Source organism: Hydractinia symbiolongicarpus, chromosome 6 (assembly GCF_029227915.1).
Source record: "Hydractinia symbiolongicarpus strain clone_291-10 chromosome 6, HSymV2.1, whole genome shotgun sequence".
Lineage (NCBI taxonomy): Eukaryota > Metazoa > Cnidaria > Hydrozoa > Anthoathecata > Hydractiniidae > Hydractinia > Hydractinia symbiolongicarpus.
Window position 1 is genome coordinate 10,558,639 of NC_079880.1, and position 19,547 is coordinate 10,578,185.

The 19,547-nt window shown below is 28.9% G+C and overlaps 1 protein-coding gene across 3 annotated transcripts in view; it reads right to left on the reverse strand.

Moving 5' to 3' along the window:
- Positions 1-315: 315 nt before the first annotated feature.
- Positions 316-19,547, reverse strand: part of LOC130646977 (exostosin-like 3) — a 56,318-nt gene continuing 37,086 nt past the window's right edge. For all 3 annotated transcript variants that reach the window (XM_057452665.1, XM_057452664.1, XM_057452663.1), the window contains 4 exons: positions 5,110-5,237; positions 4,596-4,740; positions 3,904-4,032; positions 316-3,468 (listed from right to left, as the gene is read on the reverse strand). In XM_057452665.1, coding sequence (XP_057308648.1) covers positions 3,259-3,468; positions 3,904-4,032; positions 4,596-4,740; positions 5,110-5,237 — 612 coding nt within the window. In that variant the 3' untranslated portion in view covers positions 316-3,258. The remainder of the gene's footprint in view (positions 3,469-3,903; positions 4,033-4,595; positions 4,741-5,109; positions 5,238-19,547) is intronic.

Genomic DNA, 19,547 nt, shown 5'->3' on the forward strand with positions numbered 1-19,547 from the left:
TATGTGAAAATCCCAATCAAAAAATTCATCTATTAATCTGTTTCAGTGAGAATAATTAGTACATGGGTAGTTGAGTGTTTGGTCCTAAATCCAAATTGTTTATTGGTTATAATTTTATTAGAATCTAGGAAAGAAAATAATCGGTTTTGAATTATTTTTTCAAAGATCTTATCCAAATTGCCTAATAATGATATGGGTCTATAATTATTTGGATCAAGAGGAGACCCTTTATTTTTGTAGATTGGTATGACACTAACCATCTTTTTGGGAATACACCTTGTTGTAAAAAGAGATTAAAAAGTTTGGTTAATATTGGAAAAATTGCCATGTTGGCTTGTTTTATGATAAGATTAGGAACACTGTTTGATACTTTGTTTAAATCAAAGTTTTTTATGAAAAACAATATTTAATGTTAGCTGCTAGTGTCTAGTGACACTTAATTTTCTTCCCAGCACCTCACAAGTTATCTATATAGAATCATAAGTTAGTTTGAGGAAAAGATTGTATGAATATGTAAAGTTTTATCATATAAATTATATACTTTCCATTAAATTTTAGACCAACATTTAGACTATTTTTTCAACAAAAAAGATAACACCAGTTTTTGAAACTTTTAAGGATATTTTATTTGAGCATAACTGCCTAAAAAGTCTTTAGAGATCAATATTGACACATTGTTTCACCTTTTTTACAGAAAAACTGAAAAATAATAAAATTCACCTATAAGACTTGGTTACGGCCTATATATATTTTGACGCTAAAAGAATGTATTTACTTGTTGACAGTCAAACACAACTGTAAAGCTATTGAGAAGGTGTGAATCTTCATTAGTTAAGGCTGAAAAATCAGATTGTCATTTCTAATTTCAAATAAGTTGCAACAGTATTTCGTATTAGACTTTTATCCCGAGTGGGAAATGCATGAAGCAATCAATCGACTTTTGTCTGCAACGTGTAAAGATGTTGAAACACAGGGTGAATATATTTTGTTGGTTCTTGCACAAAAGAAGCAAAAGGCACAAGTTTTACCACTGCTTGGTTTGTTTTCACAAATAAATTGACTCCTGGACTCCAATTCTGCCTTTTAAAGTGAGTTGGTCGGATGATGCTAACCAATCATATTTTTTAGGATGGCCTAACAGTCGGGAAGAACTGGTCAGAATGCCACCAGGTACAACTTTTAGTTGAAGGAAAAGATAAACACTTAACACTCTCACAGTGCTGTAGATTAGTGGTTATAGCTCTCGTACTCTGTGCGGGAGACTGTGGTCCGATTCCTCTTGACAGCAATTCAACGTGTGCAAGTGAATGTTACCATAGCCCCAGGTTAACCAAAGCCATGTGCAAGAAGTTGGGGAGATGTCACACTGTGTGGGCCGTTGGATGCTGCCGGGGAGTTGTCTAGTAGAGCATGGGCCCTACTAATTGTGTCTACGTAGCTCAAAATGAGCATTAAATAATCTAGGACTCTCCATCTAAGCCATGGCCCTCCTGGAAATAATAGACAGGGTATATCCCTTGATATTTGTAAGGCTAGCCACATAAAATATGTATATACATCTATCTCCATCTAAGCTTTAAACACGAATTATACTATATCTGAATATCACCCAAAACTACACAATATGGCACATGTTTAAAGTTAGAATACCAGATTAAGGGAAAAATTTAGCCGCTACTTATTTAAAGGTGACTGTGTGACTGGCATGTTTTTCAAATCATAATGGCTATCCTGAAACTCTGGAAAATATGGACATTTGCTGAACAAGAGAATAACAAGACGTATGATATACGCAAACAACCTCGCCAAAAAAGTGTATAAAAAGCTGAAGTTAGACACGACATATTTTGCTATTCGGATAGGCAATAATATTGATAGAAAATTTCTCGAAATTTCAATTTTCGTTAGGTCAGTCTGTAAACACGTCCTCGCGGGCGAGATAGTAAAAAGAAAAAAAAAGTAAAAATAGTTACCAAGATGAGATTCGAACACACGACTACTCCCGTGTCGGTGCTCAGAGAGGCAAAAATTTCCATTCTTGTAGGACACATTTGCGTTTTAATACAAGCTCACGAGCTTGTAATTAGTTAACACAGGAAATTATACAATATGTGCAGTATAATTGTATAACTGTAGAGACCTTTTATTGCTTATCCTGCATTGGCTAGCTAACTCTATCCTGTTACAGGCTAATTTATCAGTTAAAGTTCTCCTTTTGACTGGCCACGTAGTATGGGAATTTATCTATAGCTAGCTAGCTAGGTATATTTAGGATCCATGGACAAAATATCCTCGTCCTCGGGTTGATAAAAAAGGGATTGGGTGTATTTTCTGGCTTTTTTTTAATATGTTGGGAGATGGTAAATATTTCTGCACTACAGCCCCCGAATCTTGGGGGTGCTTGTGTGTGTGCGTGCAGCCACCTAAAGCTGTAACTAACAGGTCACCAAGAGTAAATAAGAGATTATTTAAATATGAGTAAGAGCATTAAAAAATAGAATATGTACTGTTTCTCAGAGTAAAAGCATGTTGTGCCTTTTTCACATACAATCAACCCGATTGTGTCGCTTTTGTTTTGAATCCGTGACTACAATCAACATCAAATTATGCCGCCATCATGGATAATACTTTTAACGGGTCCGAAATTTTCCTCATGACATTGCAATCTCGTTCCCAGCGTTAACATCCTCCAGGCGCACAAGAGACTTGGCATGTTTCAGAACAGGTCAGGTAAAACAGTACATTTTGCTTTTGGCAGAAATTCAGTGTGGGAAGATTTTAACCTCAATTCCATAAAGATATATGCACATGCAGCCTCAATCAAAACGTAGCGGTTCTTATAAAAGACTATACGTTTCTATACAAAAACGCATTAGAATCAAACTCGTCCCCAGAGGGCATCTTTTCTGACTCCGGGACACGGCGATAATAAAGCAAGACAACAGGCGTTGGGAGCAAGGTTGCATTAGAATAATTCAGTGGAGAAGATAAGGGTGAAAACGAATGTTAACTATAATACAAACCAACATTTTTTATAAAAATTAAATTTATGAAAGTAATTTACACACTCGTTGCTCAAATAAAAAAAATATACACCTATATAACAAAGTAAATCTGACCACGACTACGCCAGACAATTAAATTTTTTTAAAACAATTACTAAAAATTTCCCTCCACTAACATAAAAAGTCCATTTACAAAAAAAAAGTGATGTAAAAAGAGTGATATAAATATAAACATACAAAAAAGATGAGTGAATTAAACGAACTGAAAACATTTTGTCATTGTGGACGGTAGTCTAGTTTTAAACAAAATCGAATCAGCGCGAAATTGAGTTCGTTTTAATGGATTGTAACCATAAACTTTTTCGAAAAAAGCCATGCAATTGTTTCGTTCTTTGTAGTGATTTGCGTCTGCTGATAAAGCCACGGGGCATCCTGGACAGCGAAAAGTCCATCGTGACGTCACCTAAAAGGAAAGACAATAGTCGTGCAAAATTTAACCCAGTTTCTCGTGCGAGTAACAACGACGAGAACAAAAAGAGACGACGAGAATAAAAAGAGACGACGACAACGACAGCAACAGAGAAAACGACAACAACAACAATAGGGACGGTGACAACGAGAACAAGACAAGAACAGCAACAACGGCAAGAAAACAACGAAGGGGGCGGTGACAACAACGACACTAACAACAGAAACACAAATGACAGCGAGATGATAACAACGGCAACGACGACAACAAAAACAAAAGACACGACGATAACGACCGATGTAAACAAAAACAACGACGACAACATAAACAAAAGAGACGACGACGACGTGAACGAAAACAGAGACTACTACAGCAATGATATTTAAAAAAACTCGACTTTATTCTCGCTTTAACATTTTAAAAACTAACTTTGATTGGTGGTTTCTTAGTTATGTGAGCCACGAGAAAATTCATGGCGATATCTTCGCAATTCATGTAGTCGTCAACCATCTGACGGATTGAAGCATCCATGTTTAATGTGTAAATGTAAGAATAATACTAAAACAGAATAAAAATAACACATAATAAAAGCATGCTAGACCAGTTGTGATCTCTTTAATCTCAATGATCTAAATAAAAAGTAAAATTTCGATATTTAAGAATCCCTATAAAACAAACATTTGCGAACAGAACACTGTTCCCCTCTCTTATAAAACCCTCTAGATATCATCGACATCGAACTGTGGTATGTTGGGAGAAAAAGTCGTCCACAATATTCATATAATACTTATGCCGAAAAATTATATGAATTCTTAACAACTTGTAACAACCACGTCAGTTTGACCATTCGGATTGACACTTATCCCGTTTTTATTTTTTACCCAGAAAAAACCTAATTCTGAGTGATCATAATAAAAAGCGCCGTTTTTTTGAGTTTAACTATTTAAACAAAACCAAAATCCTTTTCAGTGTAGCACAAGCATTATAAATAAATGCAAAATTTATTTTGTAACACAAACCCTCTAGAAGAACTTAATGTATTCTCAGTGTAAAACGTATTTTCCCTCGATGTAATACAGACCTTATGCAAAAATAAAATATTTTCTTAGTGTAATACAAACCTTGTGGAAGAAAGCGCCACCAGTAAGCACTAAAGACAGTTCACATGAATGTTCTGAATTGTAGTAGAAAGATTTGGAAGATTCGTTGTAAGCATGGTGTCGACCTGGAAAACCGACCAATCTATCTCTGTTTTCCCGCCACACACTAAAAAGAAATTTAGAGTTAAGTCATGGAATACACGGAGTAAAAAACCTACGCAGCTAGCAAAAAATTTCGCGTATTACAATTGCTGGTTATATTGTTAGCGCTGTGACGCTTTGTCAAGCAATTGGACTGAAACAGTCATGATTTACTTAAACCAAACTCGGGGCAAGTAAGACAAATGACCTGTTGATGAATTTAGTTCACATTTAGCAATTATAACAGTTCCACAAAAAAGTAGCCAAATTTTTATCTGCAAAATGCATTAAACCTTTAACCTGATCATGTTTGACAGCAACACTCGAATCTGGTATTCCTTTATTGGGTTTTTTAAATAACATGATTAGGAAAAATAATTATCAAGTGTCGTACCGAAAAGCAAGCTCAATTTCGTCATGTCGAAGATATATATCGTCATCCATGGATAGAACGGCTTCCGTTTCTATGGCAGCATATGGAATGAATCGGTTATTTAAACTGTTCCTACCAGTTCGAATCACCTACAGAAAAACAAAGCAAATACAATATTTCGCAACGAAATGTCTAAAGACCTATTTTCCGAGACGGGTTTCCGATATTAGCTGTATATAGACGTCATATAAGAAAAACTAAATTTGACGTCATATATTATTGTAGTACACAAATTACAGATGAAGAAAAACGCAAAAAGCACGCATAAGAGTTGTAAGTTAGTTTGTTAGGAGAAAAGGGAAAATTGATGTGTTATGTGTTTCCGTGCTTTAGGCATGGAAAATCAAAAACTTTTGATATGCAAAAGTTTTCAAGTCTTGTGACGGTTTATCAAAAATATATCTCTTTTCATTAAAGTCATATGTTATAAAAAATCAACTTTTAACTAGTACCCTCTTCCCTCGCCTTTCTTAAAGTTTTTCTATACATTTTCTGTTATTGTTTCAGTAAGAGCATGCTATCTACAGCGGTTTACTTTTTAAAAAATTTCGTAAGAAAATTTATTTTAAAAACTTTTAAAAAATTTGGTCAACAGACAGCAATTCTAATCCTTTTTTATAGAAAAAAATCTTTTAATCTTTGAATAACACTTTGTATTGTAACCTGATTGGCTATTTCTGGAAAACACGAAAGTTTAAAGCTCTATGTTGAAATATGCTCTATGGCGATATTTCAAACCTTTAGAATTATGAAAATTTTAGAAGAAAAACTAGGAGATTAGAGACAAGGGTAAAATGATCTTAAATCTTTAGGAGAAATTGACAATAAATTGAATTCATATCCTCGGCTCAAAGGATACGAATTCAAGGGGATGTTAGGGCCCTGGTCACAATATAATTTACTTAATTTTTCGTGATTCTATCTTGTTTTGTTGGTTTATTTATTAGCAATTCTAGTGAGCCATTTTATAATTACGTAAACAAACAAAATTCGCCATTTTTTTTACCACCCCCTACCCCTTTAACGAATCGTTATAAATCTAGTACCACCAAAACACCCACCCATCCCCTTGTTATATAATAATTCGGATCTTAAGGCATCATCTATTTATTTCCTATATTACCAAAAACCTTAATGTAACAGATAGTCAGACAAACTAATGCTCCAATATGAGAAAAAGATATAACAAGGCCATTCTTTTAGCACACAAGATGACAGTTTAGGTACTTTTTGCGTAAGCAAGAAAGTCATTAAAGATGTAGATCATACACAAAAATAATTAAAAAGAGCTCAACCTTAAGGTAATTACGAGACATTTCAAAGAGAAAATCTCTGTTACATAACAAAAGTGCTCTGATTAACCCCCTCCTCTCCAAACTTCCCTAAATTTTCGTAACAGTTCGTAACAAAAATGATCATACCCCTACCCCTCAGGCGTCACGTAAAATTGAATGGCGCCTAACAGCTGCATATTTTGTTTAATCTTTGTATCTTGTTTCACATTACATCGTTGTATCAAATAAGCCTTAAGAATTCATTATAGTGTTGCGAAAACCCTGTTTAAAATATTAAGCAGTCCCTATTTATGTACTGTTAGCACTAAGGAGCCTTGTTGCTAATAATTTGGAGTTCATTTAGAACATTTTTAACAGGGCCTTAATAAAAAAACATCATAGCATAAAGACACACGTTCGAGATGATAAATCCGATATAATGATAGAATATAAAAATATATCCAAAACTGTGATATAATAAAGATAAAGCCATTTAGAACTGAATATTCAAAGGGGATATGAAACCTAACCATGAACCTGCCAATTTAAAGAATTAACTAATTGTTAAATAAATGGACTTAAGTCATGAGGGATCACTGAAAAACACTTCAGTCTTTACATCACTGCAAATGTCGTAAATTAAAAAGCCTTATTAGGTTGGTTTCTGTTATAAGAGGCCTTTGCCTTTGGAGGTAAACAATTCTAGAAGCAGATAATGTTAGCTAGGAAACTTAAAATTGGTGCGAACTTATTTTAGCCAAAAAAAGGAGACGGCTGTTTTTTTTATTTTGATGATACGATTCTTTAAATGTGTTCTTAACGGATTTTACGTCACAGTTCACGTGTCATTTTAATCAAACGTCATATAAAAAGATTGACCAATCAAATCTGCGTAAAAAGAAGTAACAAATTTGACGTCATATCAGGTGCAAAAGAAAAGAGACACACACATTACAAATGGATCAGATATACAGAATGGACGGCTCTCTGCGAAAAAAAAAAACGAATAGCGAAGATTATAAAGAAGAGAATCTCTCTACGACGAATCCAGCTAGTGGAACTGTTAAAAACATACATATTTTCAAACGCACAACACATTTACAGCTTTAGCTAGAGGAAGGTAATGTAGCCAGCTACGAAGATATTTAGGTTGTTGTATTGAATACGAAGGTAAGTAAGTCAGTCGAAGGTAAGCAAGACTAATAATACGATAAAAAGTTGCAAAAGCTTCCTATTGTGTATCATACTTGTTAGCTAGGTTTCCCAACACAGCAGTAAATAAAATAAACCAACTTGATCTAAATAACTTTCATACAAAAAATCCCAGTTCTATAAAATCATCAACATTTGAATCATACTACTTTTATGGTACTCTTTACGTTTAATTTTATGCGAAACCTTCTTCGGCCACAAGATATTAAATATAAAATCGCTTATCAATATAATCTCTTCGTGAATAAATGCTGTGTTTACTTCATAAACGAATTGTTTATCGAATGTGCCTTTCGAACGTTCAAGTACTTTAGAAAGACACCTGGTTTCCATTCACAAGGTTTTCTTTAAAAAACAGTCCTTGATTTTCGTAATTCGAGAAAGGTATATGCGTTTATTATCTCGAAAATGGTTACTATATCGTTATGAAAATATATATTGCAGGGTTATTATTTCACTTCAATGAAGATGTTTAAGCAAAGATTTATCTGCGCTTATTATCTCGAAAATGGTTATTATATCGTTACGAAGATATATATTGCATGTTTAATATTTCATCGCAATGAAGATGTTTAAACCAAAGTTTTATATGTGTGTTTATTAATTTGAAAATAGTTATTCCATTGTTGCGAAGATATATATTGCATGTTTAATATTTCATCGCAATGAAGATGTTTAAGCGAAAGTTTTGTATGAGTTATTAATTCGAAAATGGTTATTATATCTGTAGCAAGATATATATTGCATGGTTATTATTTCACTTCAATGAAAATGTTTAAACCAAAGTTATATCTGTGTTTATTAAAATGGTTATTAAAATGTTTATTACATCGTTATGAAGATATATATTGCATGGTTATTATTTCACTTCAATGAAGATGTTTAAACCAAAGTTTTATATTTTTATTAATTCAAAAATGGTTATTACATCGTTACGAAGATATATATTGCAGGGTTATTATTTCACCTCAATGAAAATGTTTAAACCAAAGTTATATCTGTGTTTATTAAAATGGTTATTAAAATGTTTATTACATCGTTATGAAGATATATATTGCATGGTTATTATTTCACTTCAATGAAGATGTTTAAACCAAAGTTTTATATGTTTATTAATTCAAAAATGGTTATTACATCGTTATGAAGATATATATTGCATGTTTATTATTTCACTTCAATGAAGATGTTTAAGCAAAGATTTATCTGCGCTTATTATCTCGAAAATGGTTATTATATCGTTATGAAGATATATATTGCATGGTAATCATTTGACCTCTATAAAGATGTTTAAACCAAAGTTTTATATGTTTAATAATTTATAAATGGTTATTACATCGTTATGAAGATATATATTGCAGGGTTATTATTTCACTTCAATGAAGATGTTTAAGCGAAAGATTTATATGTTTATTAAATCGAAAATGGTTATTATATCGTTATGAAGATATACCTTGCATGGTTATTATTTCACCTCTATGAAGATGTTTAAACCAAAGTTTTATATGTGTGTTTATTAATTTGAAAATAGTTATTCCATTGTTGTGAAGATATATATTGCATGTTTAATATTTCATCTCAATGAAGATGTTTAAGCGAAAGTTTTATATGAGTTATTAATTCGAAAATGGTTATTATATCTGTAGCAAGATATATATTGCATGGTTATCATTTCACCTCCATGAAAATGTTTAAACCAAAGTTTTATCTGTGTTTATTAAAATCGTTATTAAAATGGTTATTACATCGTTACGAAGATATATATTGCATGGTTATTATTTCACTTCAATGAAGATGTTTAAACCAAAGTTTTATCTGTGTTTATTATTTCTAAAATCGTTATTCCATTGTTGTGAAGATATATATTGCATGGTTAATATTTCATCTCAATGAAGATGTTTAAGCGAAAGTTTTGTATGAGTTATTAATTCTAAAATGGTTATTATATCGTTAGCAAGATATATATTGCATGGTTATCATTTCACCTCCATGAAAATGTTTAAACCAAAGTTTTATCTGTGTTTATTAAAATCGTTATTAAAATGTTTATTACATCGTTACGAAGATATATATTGCATGGTTATTATTTCACTTCAATGAAGATGTTTAAACCAAAGTTTTATATGTTTATTAATTCAAAAATGGTTATTACATCGTTACGAAGATATATATTGCATGGTTATTATTTCACTTCAATGAAGATGTTTAAGCGAAAGATTTATATGTTTATGAATTCGAAAATCCTTGTTGCATCGTTATGAAGATATATATTGCATGTTTATTATTTCATCTTAATGAAGATGTTTAAGCGAAAGATTTATCTGCGTTTATTATCTCGAAAATGGTTATTATATCGGTATGAAAATATATCTTGCATGGTTATTATTTCACCTCAATGAAAATGTTTAAACCAAAGTTTTATCTGTGTTGATTAAATCGAAAATGGTTATTATATCGTTATGAAGATATATATTGAATGTTTATTATTTTACCTCAATGAAGATGTTTAAACCAAAGTTTTATATGTTTATTATTTCGAAAATCGTTATTACATCGTTATAAAGATATATAATGCATGGTTATTATTTCATCTTAATGAAGATGTTTAAGCGAAAGATTTATCTGCGTTTATTATCTCGAAAATGGTTATTATATCGGTATGAAAATATATCTTGCATGGTTATTATTTCACCTCAATGAAAATGTTTAAACCAAAGTTTTATCTGTGTTGATTAAATCGAAAATGGTTATTATATCGTTATGAAGATATATATTGAATGTTTATTATTTTACCTCAATGAAGATGTTTAAACCAAAGTTTTATATGTTTATTATTTCGAAAATCGTTATTACATCGTTATGAAGATATATAATGCATGGTTATTATTTCATCTTAATGAAGATTTTTAAGAGAAAGATTTATCTGCGTTTATTATCTCGAAAATGGTTATTATATCGGTATGAAAATATATATTGCAGGGTTATTATTTCACCTCAATGAAGATGTTTAAACCAAAGTTTTATCTGTGTTTATTAAATCGAAAATCGTTATTATATCGTTATGAAGATATATATTGCATGGTTATTATTTCACCTCCATGATGATGTTTAAATCAAAGTTTTATATGTGTGTTTATTAATTTGAAAATAGTTATTCCATTGTAGTGAAGATATATATTGCATGTTTAATATTTCATCTCAATGAAGATGTTCAAGCGAAAGTTTTGTATGAGTTATTAATTCGAAAATGGTTATTATATCTGTAGCAAAATATATATTGCATGGTTATCATTTCACCTCCATGAAAATGTTCAAACCGAAGTTTTATCTGTGTTTATTAAAATGGTTATTAAAATGGTTATTACATCGTTAGGAAGATATATATTGCATGGTTATTATTTCACTTAAATGAAGATGTTTAAGCGAAAGTTTTATCTGTGTTTATTATTTCTAAAATCGTTATTTCATTGTTATGAAGATATATATTGCATGTTTAATATTTAATCTCAAGGAAGATGTTTAAGCAAAGATTTATCTGGGTTTATTATATCAAAAATGGTTATTATATCGTTATGAAGATATATATTGCATGGTTATTATTTCACTTCAATGAAGATGTTTAAAACAAAGTTTTATATGTTTATTAAATCGAAAATCGTTATTACATCGTTATGAAGATATATATTGCATGTTTATTATTTCATCTTAATGAAGATGTTTAAGCGAAAGATTTATCTGCGTTTATTATTTTGAAAATGGTTATTATATCGGTATAAAAATACATATTGCAGGGTTATTATTTCACCTCAATGAAGATGTTTAAACCAAAGTTTTATATGTTTAATAATTCGAAAATCGTTATTATATCGTTATTAAGATATATATTGCATGGTTATTATTTCACCTCAATGAAGATGTTTAAACCAAAGTTTTATATGTTTATTAATTCAAAAATGGTGATTACGTCGTTATGAAGATATATATTGCAGGGTTATTATTTCACTTCAATGAAGATGTTTAAGCGAAAGATTTATATGTTTATTAATTCGAAAATCGTTATTACATCGTTATGAAGATATATATTGCATGGTTATTATTTCACCTCAATGAAGATGTTTAAACCAAAGTTTTATATGTTTATTAATTCAAAAATGGTGATTACATCGTTATGAAGATATATATTGCAGGGTTATTATTTCACTTCAATGAAGATGTTTAAGCGAAAGATTTATCTGTGTTGATTAAATCGAAAATCGTTATTGCATCGTTATGAAGATATATATTGCATGTTTATTATTTCACCTTAATGAAGATGTTTAAGCACAGATTTATCTGCGCTTATTATCTCGAAAATGGTTATTATATCGTTATGAAGATATATATTGCATGGTAATCATTGGACCTCTATAAAGATGTTTAAACCCCAGTTTTATATGTTTGTTAATTCGAAAATGGTTATTATATCGTTATGAAGATATATATTGCATGGTTATTATTTCCCTTCAATGAACATGTTTAAACTAAAGTTTTATATGTTTATGAATTCGAAAATCCTTATTGCATCGTTATGAAGATATATATTGCATGTTTATTATTTCATCTTAATGAAGATGTTTAAGCGAAAGATTTATCTGCGTTTATTATCTCGAAAATGGTTATTATATCAGTATGAAAATATATCTTGCATGTTTAATATTTCATCTCAATGAAGATGTTTAAGCGAAAGTTTTGTATGAGATATTTATTCTAAAATGGCTATTATATCGTTAGCAAAATATATATTGCATGGTTATCACTTCACCTCAATGAAAATGTTTAAACCAAAGTTTTATCTATGTTTATTAAAATGGTTATTAAAATGGTTATTACATCGTTACGAAGATATATATTGCATGGTTATTATTTCATCTTAATGAAGATGTTTAAGCGAAAGATTTATCTGCGTTTATTATATCAAAAATGGTTATTATATCGTTATGAAGATATATCTTGCATGGTTATTACTTCATCACAAGAAAGAGTTTCGAGCGAAAGTTTTATATGTGCGCTTATTATTGTGAAAATTGTTATTCCATTGTTAAGATATATATTGCATGGTTATCATTTCACCTCTATTAAGATGTTTGGGCCAAATTTTTGTATAAGTTATTATTTCGAAAATGGTTATTATATCGTTATAAAGATATGTATTGCATGTCTACTATTTCACCTCAAGAAAAGAGGTTTAAGCAAAAGTTTAAATGTGTTTATTATATCGAAAATCGGTATTACATCGTTACGAAGATATATATTACATGGTTATTATTTCACTTCAATGAAGATGTTTAAACCAAAGTTTTATATGTTTATTAATTCAAAAATGGTTATTACATCGTTACGAAGATATATATTGCATGGTTATTATTTCACTTCAATGAAGATGTTTAAACCAAAGTTTTATATGTTTATTAAATCGAAAATCGTTATTACATCGTTATGAAGATATATATTGCATGTTTATTATTTCATCTTAATGAAGATGTTTAAGCGAAAGATTTATCTGCGTTTATTATCTCGAAAATGGTTATTATATCGGTATGAAAATATATCTTGCATGGTTATTATTTCACCTCAATGAAAATGTTTAAACCAAAGTTTTATCTGTGTTGATTAAATCGAAAATGGTTATTATATCGTTATGAAGATATATATTGAATGTTTATTATTTCACCTCAATGAAGATGTTTAAACCAAAGTTTTATATGTTTATTATTTCGAAAATCGTTATTACATCGTTATGAAGATATATAATGCATGGTTATTATTTCATCTTAATGAAGATTTTTAAGAGAAAGATTTATCTGCGTTTATTATCTCGAAAATGGTTATTATATCGGTATGAAAATATATATTGCAGGGTTATTATTTCACCTCAATGAAGATGTTTAAACCAAAGTTTTATCTGTGTTTATTAAATCGAAAATCGTTATTATATCGTTATGAAGATATATATTGCATGGTTATTATTTCACCTCCATGATGATGTTCAAACCGAAGTTTTATCTGTGTTTATTAAAATGGTTATTAAAATGGTTATTACATCGTTAGGAAGATATATATTGCATGGTTATTATTTCACTTCAATGAAGATGTTTAAGCGAAAGTTTTATCTGTGTTTATTATTTCTAAAATCGTTATTTCATTGTTATGAAGATATATATTGCATGTTTATTATTTAATCTCAATGAAGATGTTTAAGCAAAGATTTATCTGGGTTTATTATATCAAAAATGGTTATTATATCGTTATGAAGATATATATTGCATGGTTATTATTTCACTTCAATGAAGATGTTTAAAACAAAGTTTTATATGTTTATTAAATCGAAAATCGTTATTACATCGTTATGAAGATATATATTGCATGTTTATTATTTCATCTTAATGAAGATGTTTAAGCGAAAGATTTATCTGCGTTTATTATCTCGAAAATGGTTATTATATCGGTATAAAAATACATATTGCAGGGTTATTATTTCACCTCAATGAAGATGTTTAAACCAAAGTTTTATATGTTTAATAATTCGAAAATCGTTATTATATCGTTATGAAGATATATATTGCATGGTTATTATTTCACCTCAATGAAGATGTTTAAACCAAAGTTTTATATGTTTATTAATTCAAAAATGGTGATTACATCGTTATGAAGATATATATTGCAGGGTTATTATTTCACTTCAATGAAGATGTTTAAGCGAAAGATTTATATGTTTATTAAATCGAAAATCGTTATTGCATCGTTATGAAGATATATATTGCATGTTTATTATTTCACCTTAATGAAGATGTTTAAGCACAGATTTATCTGCGCTTATTATCTCGAAAATGGTTATTATATCGTTATGAAGATATATATTGCATGGTAATCATTTGACCTCTATAAAGATGTTTAAACCCCAGTTTTATATGTTTGTTAATTCGAAAATGGTTATTATATCGTTATGAAGATATATATTGCATGGTTATTATTTCCCTTCAATGAACATGTTTAAACTAAAGTTTTATATGTTTATGAATTCGAAAATCCTTATTGCATCGTTATGAAGATATATATTGCATGTTTATTATTTCATCTTAATGAAGATGTTTAAGCGAAAGATTTATCTGCGTTTATTATCTCGAAAATGGTTATTATATCGTTATGAAGAAATACCTTGCATGGTTATTATTTCACCTCAATGAAGATGTTTAAACCAAAGTTTTATATGTTTATTAATTCGAAAATCGGTATTACATCGTTACGAAGATATATATTGCATGGTTATTATTTCCCTTCAATGAAGATGTTTAAACTAAAGTTTTATATGTTTATTATTTCGAAAATCGTTATTACATCGTTATGAAGATATATATTGCATGGTTATTATTTCACCTCAATGGAAATGTTTAAACCAAAGTTTTATCTGTGTTGATTAAATCGAAAATGGTTATTATATCGTTATGAAGATATATATTGAATGTTTATTATTTCACCTCAATGAAGATGTTTAAACCAAAGTTTTATATGTTTATTATTTCGAAAATCGTTATTACATCGTTACGAAGATATATATTGCATGGTTATTATTTCATCTTAATGAAGATGTTTAAGCAAAGATTTATCTGCGTTTATTATCTCGAAAATGGTTATTATATCGGTATGAAAATATATCTTGCATGTTTATCATTTCACCTCTATGAAGATGTTTAAACCAAAGTTTTATATGTGTGTTTATTAATTTGAAAACAGCTATTATACTATTATGAGGATATATATTGCGGGGTTATTATTTCATCACAAGAAAGAGCTTCGAGCGAAAGTTTTATATGTGCATTTATTATTTTGAAAATAGTTATTCCATTGTTGTGAAGATATATATTGCATGTTTAATATTTCATCTCAATGAAGATGTTTAAGCGAAAGTTTTGTATGAGTTATTAATTCGAAAATGGTTATTATATCTGTAGCAAGATATATACTGCATGGTTATCATTTCACCTCAATGAAAATGTTCAAACCAAAGTTTTATCTGTGTTTATTAAAATGGTTATTACATCGTTACGAAGATATATATTGCATGGTTATTATTTCACTTCAATGAAGATGTTTAAACCAAAGTTTTATATGTTTATTAAATCGAAAATCGTTATTGCATCGTTATGAAGATATATATTGCATGTTTATTATTTCATTTTAATGAAGATGTTTAAGCGAAAGATTTATCTGCGTTTATTATCTCGAAAATGGTTATTATATCGTTATGAAGAAATACCTTGCATGGTTATTATTTCACCTCAATGAAGATGTTTAAACCAAAGTTTTATATGTTTATTAATTCGAAAATCGGTATTACATCGTTACGAAGATATATATTGCATGGTTATTATTTCCCTTCAATGAAGATGTTTAAACTAAAGTTTTATATGTTTATTATTTCGAAAATCGTTATTACATCATTATGAAGATATATATTGCATGGTTATTATTTCACCTCAATGGAAATGTTTAAACCAAAGTTTTATCTGTGTTGATTAAATCGAAAATGGTTATTATATCGTTATGAAGATATATATTGAATGTTTATTATTTCACCTCAATGAAGATGTTTAAACCAAAGTTTTATATGTTTATTATTTCGAAAATCGTTATTACATCGTTACGAAGATATATATTGCATGGTTATTATTTCATCTTAATGAAGATGTTTAAGCAAAGATTTATCTGCGTTTATTATCTCGAAAATGGTTATTATATCGGTATGAAAATATATCTTGCATGTTTATCATTTCACCTCTATGAAGATGTTTAAACCAAAGTTTTATATGTGTGTTTATTAATTTGAAAACAGCTATTATACTATTATGAGGATATATATTGCGGGGTTATTATTTCATCACAAGAAAGAGCTTCGAGCGAAAGTTTTATATGTGCATTTATTATTTTGAAAATAGTTATTCCATTGTTGTGAAGATATATATTGCATGTTTAATATTTCATCTCAATGAAGATGTTTAAGCGAAAGTTTTGTATGAGTTATTAATTCGAAAATGGTTATTATATCTGTAGCAAGATATATACTGCATGGTTATCATTTCACCTCAATGAAAATGTTCAAACCAAAGTTTTATCTGTCTTTATTAAAATGGTTATTAAAATGGTTATTACATCGTTACGAAGATATATATTGCATGGTTATTATTTCATCTTAATGAAAATGTTTAAACAAAAGTTTTATCTGTGTTGATTAAATCGAAAATGGTTATTATATCGTTATGAAGATATATATTGCATGTTTATTATTTCACCTTAATGAAGATGTTTAAGCACAGATTTATCTGCGCTTATTATCTCGAAAATGGTTATTATATCGTTATGAAGATATATATTGCATGGTAATCATTTGACCTCTATAAAGATGTTTAAACCCCAGTTTTATATGTTTGTTAATTCGAAAATGGTTATTATATCGTTATGAAGATATATATTGCATGGTTATTATTTCCCTTCAATGAACATGTTTAAACTAAAGTTTTATATGTTTATGAATTCGAAAATCGGTATTACATCGTTACGAAGATATATATTGCATGGTTATTATTTCCCTGCAATGAAGATGTTTAAACTAAAGTTTTATATGTTCATTATTTCGAAAATGGTTATTATATCGTTATGAAGATATATATTGCATGGTTATTATTTCATCTCAATGAAGATGTTTAAGCGAAAGTTTTGTATGAGTTATTATTCGAAAATGGTTATTATATCTGTAGCAAGATATATATTGCATGGTTATCATTTCACCTCAATGAAAATGTTTAAGCAAAGATTTATCTGGGTTTATTAATTCAAAAATGGTTATTACATCGTTACGAAGATATATATTGCAGGGTTATTATTTCACTTCAATGAAGATGTTTAAGCGAAAGATTTCAATGTTTATTAAATCGAAAATCGTTATTGCATCGTTATGAAGATATATATTGCATGTTTATTATTTCACCTTAATGAAGATGTTTAAGCAAAGATTTATCTGCGTTTATTATCTCGAAAATGGTTATTATATCGGTATGAAAATATATCTTGCATGTTTATCATTTCACCTCTATGAAGATGTTTAAACCAAAGTTTTATATGTGTGTTTATTAATTTGAAAACAGCTATTATACTATTATGAGGATATATATTGCGGGGTTATTATTTCATCACAAGAAAGAGCTTCGAGCGAAAGTTTTATATGTGCATTTATTATTTTGAAAATAGTTATTCCATTGTTGTGAAGATATATATTGCATGTTTAATATTTCATCTCAATGAAGATGTTTAAGCGAAAGTTTTGTATGAGTTATTAATTCGAAAATGGTTATTATATCTGTAGCAAGATATATACTGCATGGTTATCATTTCACCTCAATGAAAATGTTCAAACCAAAGTTTTATCTGTGTTTATTAAAATGGTTATTAAAATGGTTATTACATCGTTACGAAGATATATATTGCATGGTTATTATTTCATCTTAATGAAAATGTTTAAACAAAAGTTTTATCTGTGTTGATTAAATCGAAAATGGTTATTATATCGTTATGAAGATATATATTGCATGTTTATTATTTCACCTTAATGAAGATGTTTAAGCACAGATTTATCTGCGCTTATTATCTCGAAAATGGTTATTATATCGTTATGAAGATATATATTGCATGGTAATCATTTGACCTCTATAAAGATGTTTAAACCCCAGTTTTATATGTTTGTTAATTCGAAAATGGTTATTATATCGTTATGAAGATATATATTGCATGGTTATTATTTCCCTTCAATGAACATGTTTAAACTAAAGTTTTATATGTTTATGAATTCGAAAATCCTTGTTGCATCGTTATGAAGATATATATTGCATGTTTATTATTTCATCTTAATGAAGATGTTTAAGCGAAAGATTTATCTGCGTTTATTATCTCGAAAATGGTTATTATATCGTTATGAAGATATATATTGCATGGTTATTATTTCATCTCAATGAAGATGTTTAAGCGAAAGTTTTGTATGAGTTATTATTCGAAAATGGTTATTATATCTGTAGCAAGATATATATTGCATGGTTATCATTTCACCTCAATGAAAATGTTTAAGCAAAGATTTATCTGGGTTTATTAATTCAAAAATGGTTATTACATCGTTACGAAGATATATATTGCAGGGTTATTATTTCACTTCAATGAAGATGTTTAAGCGAAAGATTTCAATGTTTATTAAATCGAAAATCGTTATTGCATCGTTATGAAGATATATATTGCATGTTTATTATTTCACCTTAATGAAGATGTTTAAGCAAAGATTTATCTGCGTTTATTATCTCGAAAATGGTTATTATATCGGTATGAAAATATATCTTGCATGTTTATCATTTCACCTCTATGAAGATGTTTAAACCAAAGTTTTATATGTGTGTTTATTAATTTGAAAACAGCTATTATACTATTATGAGGATATATATTGCGGGGTTATTATTTCATCACAAGAAAGAGCTTCGAGCGAAAGTTTTATATGTGCATTTATTATTTTGAAAATAGTTATTCCATTGTTGCGAAGATATATATTGCATGTTTAATATTTCATCTCAATGCAGATGTTTAAGCGAAAGTTTTGTATGAGTTATTAATTCGAAAATGGTTATTATATCTGTAGCAAGATATATACTGCATGGTTATCATTTCACCTCAATGAAAATGTTCAAACCAAAGTTTTATCTGTGTTTATTAAAATGGTTATTAAAATGGTTATTACATCGTTACGAAGATATATATTGCATGGTTATTATTTCATCTTAATGAAAATGTTTAAACAAAAGTTTTATCTGTGTTGATTAAATCGAAAATGGTTATTATATCGTTATG